This window comes from Carassius carassius, chromosome 16 (genome assembly GCF_963082965.1).
Source record: "Carassius carassius chromosome 16, fCarCar2.1, whole genome shotgun sequence".
NCBI classification, from domain to species: Eukaryota; Metazoa; Chordata; class Actinopteri; order Cypriniformes; family Cyprinidae; genus Carassius; species Carassius carassius.
The window spans coordinates 28,124,616-28,139,494 of record NC_081770.1 but is presented as its reverse complement, the minus strand read 5'-3'; the positions used below and the strand labels follow the sequence as shown (position 1 = coordinate 28,139,494).

The window sequence follows — 14,879 nt, the reverse complement described above, 5'->3', positions numbered from 1 at the left end:
AGCTTAGATAATTTAGAAGTTGAATCTGGTCTCATTGAGATATATAGCTGAGTATCATCAGCATAACAGTGGAAGCTAATTCCGTATTTTCTAATAATATTACCAAGGGACAACATGTATATTGAAAATAGAAGGGGACCTAGGACGGATCCTTGTGGCACTCCATATTTTACTGATATATAGCTGCCCACTGCTCCGGTGTGTGTTCACTTCTCACTGCTGTGTGTGTGCACTTGGATGGGTTAAATGCAGAGCACCAATTCTGAGTATGGGTTTTAAATTAAACTCTTTTTTATTTGAAAGAGCAGGTCAAAACTTTATTTGTAAACCTTTGCTTTGTTGGTAAGATTACTTATAGTCTCTGAATGAAATTTACTGTCAGGCTCACTTACCTTACAATTTCTCTGACAATCTTCATGTAACACTCAGAAACTAAAAAACTCATTATTTAAAAAAATATTTTTACATGTCAACAAGTATTGAACCTACAATGCAAGATTAGTTATTATGATTGGCTGTAACCATTTAAAGAGATATGAGGCTACAACTTTTTGTCCCATTTTACCTGATGACCCATTTTAGCTAACTTCACCTAGTTAATAGATTACACTAATATTAGGCTACGTTTCCCATAGTGCTTTAAAGATAAACTAACATGATCTATAAAATTGTAAAATGTATTTACTTATATTTAAGAATCATGATTATTTTTTTATTATATAGTTAACCAGTAGGGAAAGTTTTGAATAAAAAAGGAACAGAATTTCAACCGAGGGGGGCCTAGGGCACCGCTGTATCATGATCCATCCCTGTCTATACTAGCCTAATTATTTTAATTATTTTCGCAAGTGTAAGTAATGTCACTAAACTTTTCCCTCATATGATTTACAATATCGGTAGCCAAATTATAAGCCTCAAGGGTTTAAAAACTAACGTGTGGAGTATGTTAAAGCTGATTTTCAATATAGCCTTGGCCTAGTCGTTTTCCAGTAGTTGGAACTAATATATTTAAAAGTTATTATTTACAAATTACTCACTAAAGCATTCAAAGATGCCTCTCAGTTGAGGATTCAGGTTTCTGAGCCGTCACGCGCCCTCTGGAGGAACTCTTTGTTTCGACTAACAGGAAACAGTCACATTTTCCGCCCAACGATTTGTGGGAGACAAACGAAAAGCATTCTGGGTAACTTTGAAAGATGGCGGACGACGCTGAGCAGGTACGCTATTTTGTTTTACATACGTAAGTGACAAGTGTAACGTTATATCGTTAATATTTGATAATCGCGGAGCTGCTGAATATTATCGGATGTTTTAATGTGGGTCTTGTTGAACACACGAGTATTTCGAGGCAGTTTATAAACCGCAGGTCTTAGAAGGTTGTTCACACTTTCCTCGGTTTATATGACAGTAATGTTAATGTGATCTGCAGCAGCAGAGCAGCAACACGGTGGAAGAGCCTCTGGATCTGATCCGGCTGAGTCTGGACGAGAGGATCTATGTGAAGATGAGGAACGACAGAGAGCTGCGCGGCAGACTGCACGTGAGACACACTAACTCTTCCATTCATCCATCTATCTATTCATCCATTCATTCATCCATCCAGCAGCCCGTGTGTTTACTGATGGCCAGCTTTCCTTACTTCTGTTATCAGTTTACTTACTACAGTGCAGGACAACACACTGTGAAAATTTTAATCTTTGCTAATGTTAGCAACGTTTTAATATAGTAGTATATAATAATGTCTTGAAGTAACGTAACATAAGGATTATTTTAGCATCATTGGTATACAACAGTATAGTGTTTAATTATGTGTATTATAATATTTCTTTATTATTATTTTTCCTGGTTTCATTTCAGGTAGGTGTATCGGTGTCAGTTGTTGTATTGTTTTTTTTTAATTGTTTTGCCCTTTTAAAATATCTAGAATTAATTAATATTAATTATTATTGAATAATTAATTATTATTAATGAATATTGCTGCAGTTTTAGTTGTATTTATTATGGTACTTCAAGTTAAACTAAATCTTTCTCGCTCTCTCTCTCTTGGCTCGTTTCCACTGAGCGGTACGGTAGAGTACAGTACGATTCGGTAACGAGTAACCCTGATCAGGCTTGCGTTTTCTCAGTATTCAGTATCCTCCGATTCCAGATTTTCAAATAGTTGTATTTTGGCCAAATAAAATTATTATTATTATTTTTTTTTTAAATTGTTTTAGTCAGCAGGATGTAGACAAACAAACAGTCTTTAATTGTAAATTTATATAGATACTTTTAGCATTATTATATAGAATCAAACTTTTTACATACACAATTTGTTTATACATTTATTTTTCTTCTTCTGCATTAGGCCTATGACCAGCACTTAAACATGATCCTGGGAGATGTTGAGGAGACGGTGACGACTGTGGAGATCGACGAGGAGACGTATGAGGAGATTTATAAGGTCACTCTCGCTGCAGTCCACAGTTTTCTTCATGTTTGCGTTCTTCTTAGATGTTCAATTCAAAGTCAGTTCAAAGGGGTTATGCATTATTGTGTTGTAAAAAATTACCCATCTTTATCCATGTTGAGATGGTTTCTAATAAACCTTATATTGGTGTGAAAAATATAAATCAATCTTACGGCAGCAACGAAAACACTTAAATAATCTATAAGAATAAACGGTATTGTAATTGTAGGTTTGGGCGCTGCTAATCTTTAATATTCAAAATAATTTTGTTTTTCTTCCCTTTTTTTTCTAAAGTAATGACACTTAATTAGATGTGAAGTTATGTTGTATCTTAAGTCATCCGGTGTGGTGTTGAAATGCGTGTTTGTTTTGCAGTCGACGAAGCGGAACATCCCCATGCTGTTTGTCCGAGGGGATGGAGTCGTGTTAGTGGCTCCGCCGCTGAGGGTCGGGTGACTTCCTTCTGTCGTACACAGTATCTACACAATTATGTTTCGACTCTAGATTCTTCAAGTGGATGGACTTTTTTGTTTTTGGAACCACGGAGCTGTAAATCTGTTTATTTTGCAAGTTGATTGTTTTACATTTTGGAAACCCATGTTGGCACTTCATTTGCATAATGTGTTTTTGACATTATTGACATTTGACATTTTTTGACATGTCATTAAAATTCTTGAAGTTCAATCTTTTTTTCTGAATGGCTGCTGGTTTCACTAATATAATAAAACCATTGATCTGTCATGCAGAAACATTTCTACTAAACATCTGCTTATATTATATACAATAAGTGCATCGTTAACTCAACACTGAGACAGAACAGAATAATTATTATTTTTTTTTATTTTTTTATTTTTTGTATGAACGATATTCTTACTAAGGTTATGATGGGATATTATCATAGGAGTAAATATATGCATGTTTTTTTTATAGTATGTAAATATAAATTCTCTAATAATTAAGATTTTAAAATGTTTTTGAAAAGTCTCTTTTTACAAAGGTTGCATTTATTTGATCAAAAATACAATAAGACCCATTATTATTCTGAATTATTAGTCGTTAAATCCTTCTAATAAGCAGTTTTGGTCCTTAATAATTTAAAATGATCATTAGTGCTCAAATATTTATAATGTTTCTTATTATTATGAATTCTAAACATGGTTTTTGCTGCATATATAGATTTTGTTTTTCTTCAGGATTCTAAGATGAATAGAACATTCAATGAAAAGTAACCATCTGAAATAGAAATCTTTAGGAGTATTATAAATATTATTACTGTCACTTCTGATAAGTTTAGTGCATCCTTGCTGAATAAAGTATTAGTCCAAACTTTTGAACAGCAATGTATCATATCCATGAAATATTAAACCACACAACTGCTTTCAACACTGATAATTATATTTCTTGAGCAGCAAATATTAGATATGATTAGTGAATATTGGCATTTATCTGTTGATTTCTGAAGGCTCAATGTGACACTGACTGGAGTGATGAAGCTTTCCTATCACAGGAGCACATTACATATTAAGATACATTAAAATAGAAAACATTTATTTAAATGATAATAATACTGTGTTGTATGAGCCCTGTATACTATAATGAGATCGCAACTTTTAATTTCCGCAAGGGACGCACTATTTATAATCTGACAAACACATATGAACCAAAATAGCCCCATACTGAAATAAACCAGTTTCTGAATTCTACATTAGAGCAGTTTAGAGCCGTGCAGTGGTTGATTTGAACACTTCAGATGACATCATAATTCATAACTAAACTTGAGTTACTAATAAACTGATCCTTGATCAATCTTGATGCATCTCTGTGCAGTTTGTTTTATGATTATAAACCGTAGCCAGTAGAGAGCAGTATATGAATGGTTTATAATTGAAGAGCAAACTAAAGGTACATAGAGTCTGTGGCTGATCTTTTCCCCAAGTGTGAATCTAAGCTTTTGATGTATGAACTCATTTTTGGCTAATATGATGTAGTTCAGCTCGGTTACCCGAAGTTTGATCAGACGATCTGGCTAAAGGTGTTATAATATTTTTATAAAATTTTTACATTTTATCTAAACTTAAATCACAATAAATGCATTAAACGTGTCATACTCTGTTATGACCAGTAGGTGGAGACAACGCTACACTCAACCGGACAATGTATTGTTCCTGTGGGAGGCGCTGTTGTTCTGTGTGACTCCGCATCGAAGCGTTTTATCTGTGTACTAGTGTTCCCCCAAATTAACATCAAATTCACATTTCAGTTACCATTTCAATGATGTATTAAATGGCCTCCTGGGTCAAAACTAAAAGTGCAACTCCAAAAATAGAGCCGTTGTTTGGAGAAGAACACCAAAATAACACTTTCCCATGATATGGGTCTTTCCCATTAGCAGACAGTGACAGAGTTCTCAATGAAGAGGGCCTAACTTTTCCCACAGCCTAAAATAGCCTCCTGGAGGTGGCTGATAACCAAATATAGCTAGTTTTGAGACTGGACCAAAAGGGCACACTGTTCTGAGCAGCTGACAAAAGTTAAAAAATCTGGCTGCATCTCAGAACAGTGTTATTGTGACATCAGGCTAGTGGTCATGTGACAAAATGATACATAAGATCCTAGATGATGAAAAGGAGACATCTTTAAATACAATGTTATATATTACCCATACAACGTTATTTGTACATTAAAACATATGAAGTGCTAATCGACGAGCTTATTTGAGCTTTTCTGTGGAGGAACGCCAAGTTGCTCCACCAAATATTCTGCTCAGATATTTGTATAAAATATAACCATGGCCTCTAGATGGTTTAAATATTTCTCTAACTTCTACCAAATGTGTCTTACATTTATTTTGCTGGAATATGCACTGGAAACACAGGATGATTTTTTGAGGATACATTTTTTAAATGGAATTTGTGGTGTATTTTTTGCTGTGGACAATTCACTCTCTTTGGCCAAGTTCATTTGATCCTGTTAGTAAACTTGTATTTCTGCGGGAGAGGAAGACTGACGGTTTGCATTCCTCTTTATTAGTGTGTTCTTTCATATTACAAACATGTTCCTGGGCTTTGCACTGATTATATAAACACTGTAGCAGTTCAGTTAGCTGAACCTGAAACAATTCAATTCAACATGAATGGCCTCCAGGTGAATGCTTAGAAATGGCAAAATGCATTACATATAGAAGTCAAGACTGTGTGCACATTACTGTCTGTACACTGTCTAAGTGAACGTTACTGCTGCAGAAGTTCAGTCGACATCATTTGTAGGCATTATGTAGTTTACCACAAACGATAATTTCTCACACCTTGTTTCAAAAAAAGTCTTCTTAAAGGGTTGTGCATACCAAGAATGACAAAAGTAACTGAATGCATGAAGTTTTAAAGTAATGGCTAAAAATGTACTCACCCTCAGGCCATTTAAAGGTTATATGAGTTTGTTTCTTCATCAGATTTGGAGAAATTTGGCATTACATTATTGGCAGTGAATGGGTGCCGTCAGAGTCTACAAACAGCTGATAAAAACATCACAATAATCCACAAGTAATCCATCTCCAGTCTGTCAGTTAACATGTTATTAACTGATGTTATTTTACAGAAGACAAAGTAAAGTGATTTTCATAGTAAAATCATGTTAAAACTCATATTTGGTTATGTTTTGTAGCCATATAATAAAGGAGAGTGAGTATTTATCACATTAACAAATGGGCTCCATTAACTTCCATTGTAAGTGCCTCACTATAACTCAAAGAAATAAAACAAAGATATTAAGTGAATATTACTCAACATTAGAAGTGCTGCTGATTGACCTGAACTCATTATACCTGCAATCGTTCTTTAATGCGTATCTTCCTCTTGAGAACTTTGAATCCACATCACCTTTCAGGATCGGTTTTTCCCACTAACTAATGTGAAAAGCATGTCTCGGGATGTTGAGAATGGCTTACGGCCGTGAGGGACGTGACATCAAAGACATGCGGCTCTAATCTTAGATCGGCTGGAGAGTCCAGCAATCCTCCTAAGCTGGAAATAGCAGCGCTAAACATAGACACATGGACTGTAAGATGTTATAGGCCTACTAATGTGCAAAGAAGGATGCTGGCAAGTCAGTGCATAGTCCAGTTGTTTTTGGCATTTTGAGTATTAATTTGCACAGGTGTGTCAGTTTAGATTATTGCTCATCTCTGCATGAACATGTGAAATCAGTTATTAAATGGATATTAGTGGATCATTCATTTGTATTCTAGTCTGTCTAGAACTTAGACACATGTGATGTATTTAATTCTGTTTATTGGAGAGAAAAAAACACGTTTTGTTTGTCCTTCTATGACTTTCTTTTTTTTTATAGAACACAACAGAAGATATTTTGAAAAATGTCACAATGTTTTTTTGTCCAAGCAATGAACGTTTGCGATACAATTTTGTTTAGACCAACATTCTTCTTTTGTGTTCAAAGCAAAGCAACCAAACATGTTTTACTCTCTTTGATGTAGTAGTAAAACAAGTAGTAAAAATTAACTTCAGACTTTTATCTCAAATAATAATAAAAATAAGGGCACAGCCTAATCTTTTTGTTAGTATTTCTTAGTTCAGTATGATTGATTAAAAAGAAGAAAAAAGCAATAATCTAAAATAATCAAACAACCAGCCATGCAAAACAAAACAATTAATTTATTTTATGCTTTTAAAAATTTTATTTAGAGTTTTTTATTTTTATTTTATTGTTTATCAATATCCATATCAATTGCTTTTAAACTCTCTTCTGCTTCTATGTGTTATTCACTTGTCAGAATCTTATTGAATATGTTCATAAAACGTTCAGACAGTGTCGCATCCAAAGAAATGGAGTAAACAAATTATTTTCTCATAAAATCTGAGATTTACATCTCTGCTGTTTCAAACAACAGTAGCTTCTGTGGTCTGCTTGTTTTTAACTCTCTTCCCCCAAAAAAGCAATAAAAACTAATTTAAATGGATTCCTCGACATATAATCGTTTCGAGTTTCCTTGATTTTATTTCTTCTTAAATTGCAGACATAAAATCAAAATTGTGCTGTTATTGAAAATAGTTGTCGGGAAGACCGATAAACTATGGCATGCTGTTATTTGAACGTCTCTGTTGCTTCTCTGTATATTTTCAAACTTTGATTTAATTGTCCCTGAACAGACAGGCCTACAATCAGATTTATCAGCTTGGCCCGTATTCAGACAAGATTCTGATGAAAAGCAGCTTTGAGTTGAGCGAGATGAGGTGGTGTTACAAACAAGAAACAGGCCAGTGCAATAACTGTTTCTGGAGATGAACCTTTCTCATTCTTCACTCACAAAAGCACTATTTAAAAATACGGAATATGGTTTAAAGCATAAAGAAAGCATGCACATGTATACTTCCATAAGATTTCACAGTAACACTTTATTTTAGGGTCTCTTACCTAGTTGCTTATTAGCATAATGGGAATTCGTTTTTAATACTTCATTTGTTTGGCAGGCAATACTCAAATAAATGCATCTCATTTCATGTGGAAAAACTGAATTGTTTCTATAATTGTTTATGTCCAGTCATCCCAATTTGTCTGTGCTCAGACGTTCACCAGCAGCATTTTTGTTGACCCTCAAATGGGCATATTTGAGCTAATACCCGAAAGGAATTTACAATTCGAAAACAGCTCCTTTCCACAACTTTATTACACACAACAGCCAGAAGGGTCTGGAGAGACTGCAGACGTTTGCCAGGGATTCCTTATTTGATGACTTTCCTAGACATGCTACAGAGAGTTTTTGGGTTCAACAGTGTCATTTGGAGTAAACAGAGCAATTTACATTGCTCAGAGAGTATTACGGTAAATTTTTGTTTCCAACGACTTTGAAGTGTCCTGCCCGCACTTAAACCGACCCCAATTAAAACAGAAGCCTCTTTTGTTTTTGTTATTTTCCACTGTATTTTGGTTTGAGAAGACTCTGAAAGTCACATATAAATTCCTATTTCGGTCGCAGGTGGCGCGGTGAAAAGAGCTCTGCTACAAATACATCAGATACTCTCACGTCGTGCCGATCTGTCAGGACAGTTTATAAAGCGATTGTCTGTTTAGTGACGACACAATGGATGAAATAGGCCCACGTCCACAGAGCTTGATATACAGGCACCTGTGAATTCTCGGCTGACTCGATGGACAGCTGCGCTTCCCTTTAAAAGTCACGCTGACGGACTGCAGAAGCTCACGCTCGCAGCCAAGGGAAAAATAAACGGCCCCTTTGACCTTGATCGGACCGTGCGTCAGAGATCCCGTTCAAATGCCAGAACGCTACACAAATAGATCTACATTACATTTGGAGTTTAGAATCGTAACAGTGTGTGGTCTATATTGAGAGCAGCGCTGGACTAATTCACTGAATGTATTCCTGGTGGCTTTGTCCCAGTCGTTAGAACGTGTATGGCAGTGGACAGCACATTTGTGTTGAGTTAATCTAGCGAAAGCATTGTTCATGTAATATTAATTGTTCCCTGTAGAATGTTTTTGCAGCTGGCAGTGGACCCATATTGTATCTGTGAACAATGGGTAGACATTGAACAGTATTACTGGTGCACACACTCATAACAAACGATTTCCAGTGGGCTTTTGCTGTTTCAAGTGTATTGTGTTGAAGTGTTGGACTTCTGATCTGAATTAGCCACTCAGGTGTTGTTTATCCATGCTTCTGTACTTAACTCTATGGGTGTTTGTGACACACTCCATCATCAGTCACAGTCAATGCAAAGAAACGTCTTTTCCTTCCCTCCAATGCTGTCCACAAAGTTTGTGTCTGCCTCAAGAAAGTGTTGGTGCTTGCGTATATTATAAGGCGTCCTTAGTGATGTAGACTATTTTAGGATGTTATTTGTTTCTGTTAAGATAATACATCCATCTTAGAGCAGGCGTAAATTACCTTGATGTTAGTAACTTGAATGTTTGAGTCTTCCGGTGTCATCAACTTCAAGTTATTTTACCTGCACATTGCACTCTGGCATTTATCATATTGGTTTAATTAATTATCATAATCACACAGGTTTGTAGTGCAAATTTTTACCATTTATGGCACTTACTTTTCTTATAGTGTTCCTGTAGCTCGAGTGGTAGAGCATTGCGTTAGCAAGCAAGCGCAAGGTTGGGGGTTCGATTGGGTAAAAGCGTCTGCTAAATGCATTAATTTATTTATTCTTCTAGTTATTTACATATAGCGTCTAATTAACTGGAATTCACAAAGAAAATGGCTTACTTCCGCATTGGAAAATAAGGTGGATAAAACCCCCCAGGGGCCACCACTACTAACAAAAAACACTCATAGGACGTTAGCCACAGCATAGAAATGCCCTGGCTATTTGCATTGTGGCTTCAAGTAATGCATGGGTAAGCACCACTCATCTAGTTTGGTTTTGTTATTACACATTGTAATTCCAACTCTTGTAAAACAATATACAGCTTTGGATAGCCACCATTTGCCCTTGTATGGAGGTGAAGAAATGCCAAAACGCAAACATTCCAGTCGCTCCTGCTATCAACAACAACTCTATTAAACCAGCAGCTCATTTGCTCATGCAACAATAAAGCCATCAGCTCACAAAACGTTTGTATTACTGGCGGTAGAAACTAGTAAAAGTGTTATTAGGTCTCTGTGCAAGTCATGCATCCTAAAGTACCGCTCAGTATTAATTTGTTCCCAAGGCAAACCTCATACCTATAGGATATTTTTGTCTTCTTGTTACACTCATTAACAGCTTGGTTATTTTGCTTATAAAATAAATATTTTATATACTTAAAGGCGTCCAGGCAATATTACAAGCGCCTTTAAAAAAACTATGAACTTTAAATATTTCACTGATGTTTGTGTTGAAAGGGTATTTATAGAAAGCTGACAAAGTCTGGTGCTCTCCATCTTTTTTTGCCCCTGAGAACCTTCGATATGTTGTCCTTACTAAAACCATCAGTCTACGCAAAACCACAAAACCTTGGATTAGATATAGCATGCTGCCTTGCTGTCTAGTACATAGGCATCTACCATCTGAGACAGCATACTAGCTGAAATTCAGTGACTGATTTAGAATATTCGTTTTCGGTTGCTGCAGTGCATTCTGGGATTGCATACTTGCAGTGCTGCTGTAGAATTACGCCCCCAAAAGAAGGGCCCTTTCCCAAATCCCCACACCTGTAGTCTGGCTTGCGACAGTAAGTGTGCAATACTTTGAAATGGTATTCGAAGCTAAACGTATCCCATCATTCCCCATATTCAGGAAGCAAATTGCCATAAAAAACTGCAAGATTTCGAGGAACCCTTTTTCGTGTAAGTTAAATGAATAAGATATTACATATCATTTGGTAGTAAAATGTTGTTGCATATTGTATTGCAGAGCTAACAGTGAATTTTCAGGCATTGATCTCTCAAGGTGATGAGCAAATAGTTTATCCATCAAGGAAATATGTCATGTAAGTAGACAAATGGTCAAGTGCAAAGATGGTAAATGTGTGAGTGTTGGGACAGGCCTGAGGTACTTTCAAAGACAGACTTATGTTGTTTAACTGGAAGCATTTTTGTGTTGGGATTGGGAGCATACTTGGTGTCTTGGTAGGCAGCTTACTAGGTTTTGGAACAGTGCTCTGTTGTGCCAGATTTAACTGTCAAAGCCCATCTTACCATAACTCCACAAGTAGTACCAGCCCCCAACCCAGCTTATATACAGGCTGACTATCATTTAAGTTGGCACACGTTTTCTCACTGAGAGGATTAGCTTTATGGGATCTGTCAGGAGAAAATGGGTTAAATGACTTCTGCGAAGTAGCCAGCAACAAATGACAATGCGATAATTTATCCCAAGCATACTTCACCAAAGAGCAGTTAGATAACAGGCGGTCAATGACAGGAAGAAGTCCTGGATGTAGGGCCAGACAGTTAAGATGTGCCAAGGTCGGTTTATGTAAATGTCACTATAAACAGTGGATAATAATATTCAAAAGGAAGAGGAAAAGAGAGTGGGGCTGTTATTTACATTGACACTAGCCAATCAATGAACTGGACTGTAATAGAGCCTTTTATAGCTTCAATAATGCATTTAATTCCACATTTTGAACTGATGTTTTTCATTTATATAATATTATTATTTCTAAAACTGTAAGAACATTTACTGCACAATGGCAGGTGTTTTGAAAATTATGGGCACTTGTTCCTTAACAAACCAAAGAAAAAACAATCTTGCTATTATCTCATGCCATGTGTTTAACTAGTCTGTCAACAATAAGAAACAGTTTATACATGAATCATGGGAGAATTCTTAATTTACATGATTTAATTTCAACAACATGTCAGTGTTTATATGATATAATAATATATTTACAGTGGATTTTCATTAATTAAATGGATTGAGTGAGGTTTCGTATATCGAAAAGGGCCAAGCTCTGATCTCTGAGGCACCCCATTGGTTAGCCCTGTCTAATATAGTAAAATTGATGTGGAGTCTGGTGGCCTTCACTTGCTATTGTTTCTAAAGTCCATGTGACAGTAACATACTGACTATTAGAAAGACTATTAGACTGACTTTTTAAGTATATGTCAAATTATTCTACAGACCCTAAACCTAACCTAAGTCTACCCTGAGAGTTAATAGACATGTAGTTGCAAATGAATGAGAGTTAGTTGACATGTAGTTGCAAAGTTACTTATAGTAATGTCTAAAGTGGACTATTAAAATAATGTGTAACCATAAATGATCCCATTTATCTTTTCAGACATGTCATTTTTTAGTATCATAATGCTCATAAATGCTTTAACAGTGGAAAATGAAAATATATTTTTAAGTAGTAGATTTCAGCAATGCCTCACTCTCATCTCATCATTTCCTAGTAAATGTGCCTTGAGCCGAGCCCTTTACAGTAACCATAAACACAATAACAGGTCCTGGTCACATTCCATCATTTAAATCAAACCACAAACCAGCACCAACAAACGTGCAACCCATCTGGTGCCATGGCACGTTAATGGTTTAACCAAGATTTTGGGACGACACAATGCTCTAAACACAAAAATGCAATGAGGTTGCTATAATGATGCCACTACTATCTACAGACCATGTGGAACCCATCTAGTGGAAAGGTTTAGGAGAAGGTCTGCGTGCTCTGCAAGTGTCATTTCCCGTACTTGCTAAGGAGTTCATGCCACTGCCCACACTAGCTTGAAAGATGCCTGTGTGTGTTTGCATACCATACTCCAACGAGACATGTTTTTCCTCATGCACACCAGTGGCAGTTCTGGACCCATTAGGAGTTCTCTTCCGCTGCTTGTTGACATGCATTGAAAGTACTTCCTTTCCCCTTACGTGAGCCTTGTTTTAGTTTTTCTCTGTGGACTGTATTTGCTTTCTAAAGGCCCTAATTCAATACAAGAAAGCATGTTGTACTCTATCTATTGATGGTCAGAGCAACTATATTGTTTGCTCTTTTCCTAAGCTCAGATTTATTGGTTTTGGGTTGGGGCCAGATGGGTTTCTAAAGGAGGGAAATTTGGGTGGCTCAGTTTGCATCCTTAGTAACATGTTTTAGTTATTGTGAGAAATGCCACTGGGAACAGGTTGCACACACAGTCAAAAAAGCCTCATGTCCAAAATAATAAAAAAATAAAAATAAAAAATAAAAAAATAACATTCAGGATAACATAACGTTAATGTTAAGTCAGGTTTACAAATATTTATGTGGTAAAATTTGTGTGCAATATCTTATTACAAATGTTTCATATCAACAATAGTCATAATAATAAGAAAAGAAAAAAAAGAAAAGAAAAGAAACAAAAAGAAAGAAATTGATTTGTGCAATATAAAGAAAATAGTCTATTAATTAATTTGTATCTTTTAACATTAGTTAATGCACTGCTGACTATTATCATTATATCATAAAAATAAATGTTATATAATTCCTGCTTTATTGGAAATTATATAATATTTAATAGGGCTCTGAACCGAGCCTTGAGGCACCCCAGTGGTTAGCTGATGCGACATAGCGCCTATACATATACAGGTATGTAATGTATGTATAAAATATCAGATTTATTTATAATAAAGTAATGAGATTTGGTGGGGCATACTTGGTTAAAATGAAAATAATCTCTAAATAAATTAAATTTGAAGTCTCAAAATATTTGAATAATTTTCTTTCTTTCTTTCTTTCTTTCTTTCTTTCTTTCTTTCTTTAGACCAATAATTTTCTGTCAGTGGAACAGCCTATGTGATATCATAGTGATGTCCTTGACTAAAAACAAAACAAAAATGAAACTAGTTTAACTTAATTGAATGACTCATGTTTAATGTAATGCACATGATTGTGAGCAACAACATAATGTGCCTCCTTTAATAAGATCAGTGTTAGATACGTTCTTGTTTAACATTTACACTCAGTGTTTGCTCATGTTTTACATATTTGACTTCAAAACTCGGAATCACAAATTGTATTGATTACAACACACATTACACTATTGCAACATACATGAGGTATCATGATATCCATTAGTGATTGCTTTCTAAACAGCAGGAAACAATGAAATGTATAGGGTTTACTGGATCATAAAAATAAATACAAATAAATCTAAATAAAAATTTACCATTATGAATCTTCCAAAGATTGTCCAACTTTTGCATTGTAGATTACCCAACATAGTTCAGACTTATTGTCAGACTTTTAGGCAGAAGATATCATTATAAATGTTTTATTATGATTCGATGTATTAGAATTTAACAAAAGTCTAGAGACCATAAATGTAGTTATTTTTCCAGTAAATGATCTAGTTCTATATTGACACTGATGTGAAAACCCTGTTATTTCCCTCCATCTAACAGAGACTGTGCAAACTCACTCCAAGAGACTGTTTGCCAGCTTGTGAGTTAATATTTGAATAAATCTGTCACCTACCAGCGAGCTTCTCTCTAGGATCTGGGATTTATACCAGTATCCTGAAATCAACTCTGTCCAAGCCAAATAAAACTTGGTGTCAGCTGATACATGCATTTGTTTACAAGCGGTACAGTCTGCAGTGCGCATATAGAAAACAACAAGCCGCAGATGGTTAGTATGGTTCAGAGTTTTCATGGTTTAGCATGTTCACTGCTGTGCAAGATTGTTTTGAACGGGGGGCTTTGCATGTCAACAGAATGTGGTCTGTAGTTTGAAGGCAGCGTTTGGGGACTTTCCCAGTTGTCTCCGTCACAGTCAAGTTTTGCATGGTTGACGCAGCTGCAGAGCTCTGCTTGAAATGTATGTTTACTGTACAGTATGCAAAAGGCCATTTCTTATAGGAAACCTGAAAATCCCGAAGATTAAAGTGAAGCTAATAATTTCTGGTAGACTTTCCCCAAATGATTGCCATTGGTTGAGCCAATGTTGTCATTTTGCTCAAACGTATATATTACAGTTCTGTTTGGTG

At 35.6% G+C, this 14,879-nt stretch overlaps 1 protein-coding gene across 1 annotated transcript; it reads left to right on the top strand.

Annotated features, from left to right (window-relative positions):
* The first annotated feature begins 1,067 nt into the window (after positions 1-1,067).
* LOC132160077 (U6 snRNA-associated Sm-like protein LSm3) lies at positions 1,068-3,133 on the top strand. The gene is made up of 4 exons (XM_059569777.1): positions 1,068-1,217; positions 1,430-1,540; positions 2,348-2,443; positions 2,825-3,133. Exons 1-4 carry the CDS (start codon positions 1,197-1,199, stop codon positions 2,903-2,905), a joined length of 309 nt encoding a protein of 102 aa, XP_059425760.1. The 5' UTR covers positions 1,068-1,196; the 3' UTR covers positions 2,906-3,133.
* The last annotated feature ends 11,746 nt before the right edge of the window (positions 3,134-14,879 follow it).

Coding starts and splice junctions, on each gene's coding strand:
- LOC132160077 (XM_059569777.1), top strand. CDS start 1,197: ATGGCGGACGACGCTGAGCAG. Junction 1,218..1,429: donor TGGCGGACGACGCTGAGCAG/GTACGCTATTTT, acceptor TGTGATCTGCAG/CAGCAGAGCAGCAACACGGT. Junction 1,541..2,347: donor AGCTGCGCGGCAGACTGCAC/GTGAGACACACT, acceptor CTTCTGCATTAG/GCCTATGACCAGCACTTAAA.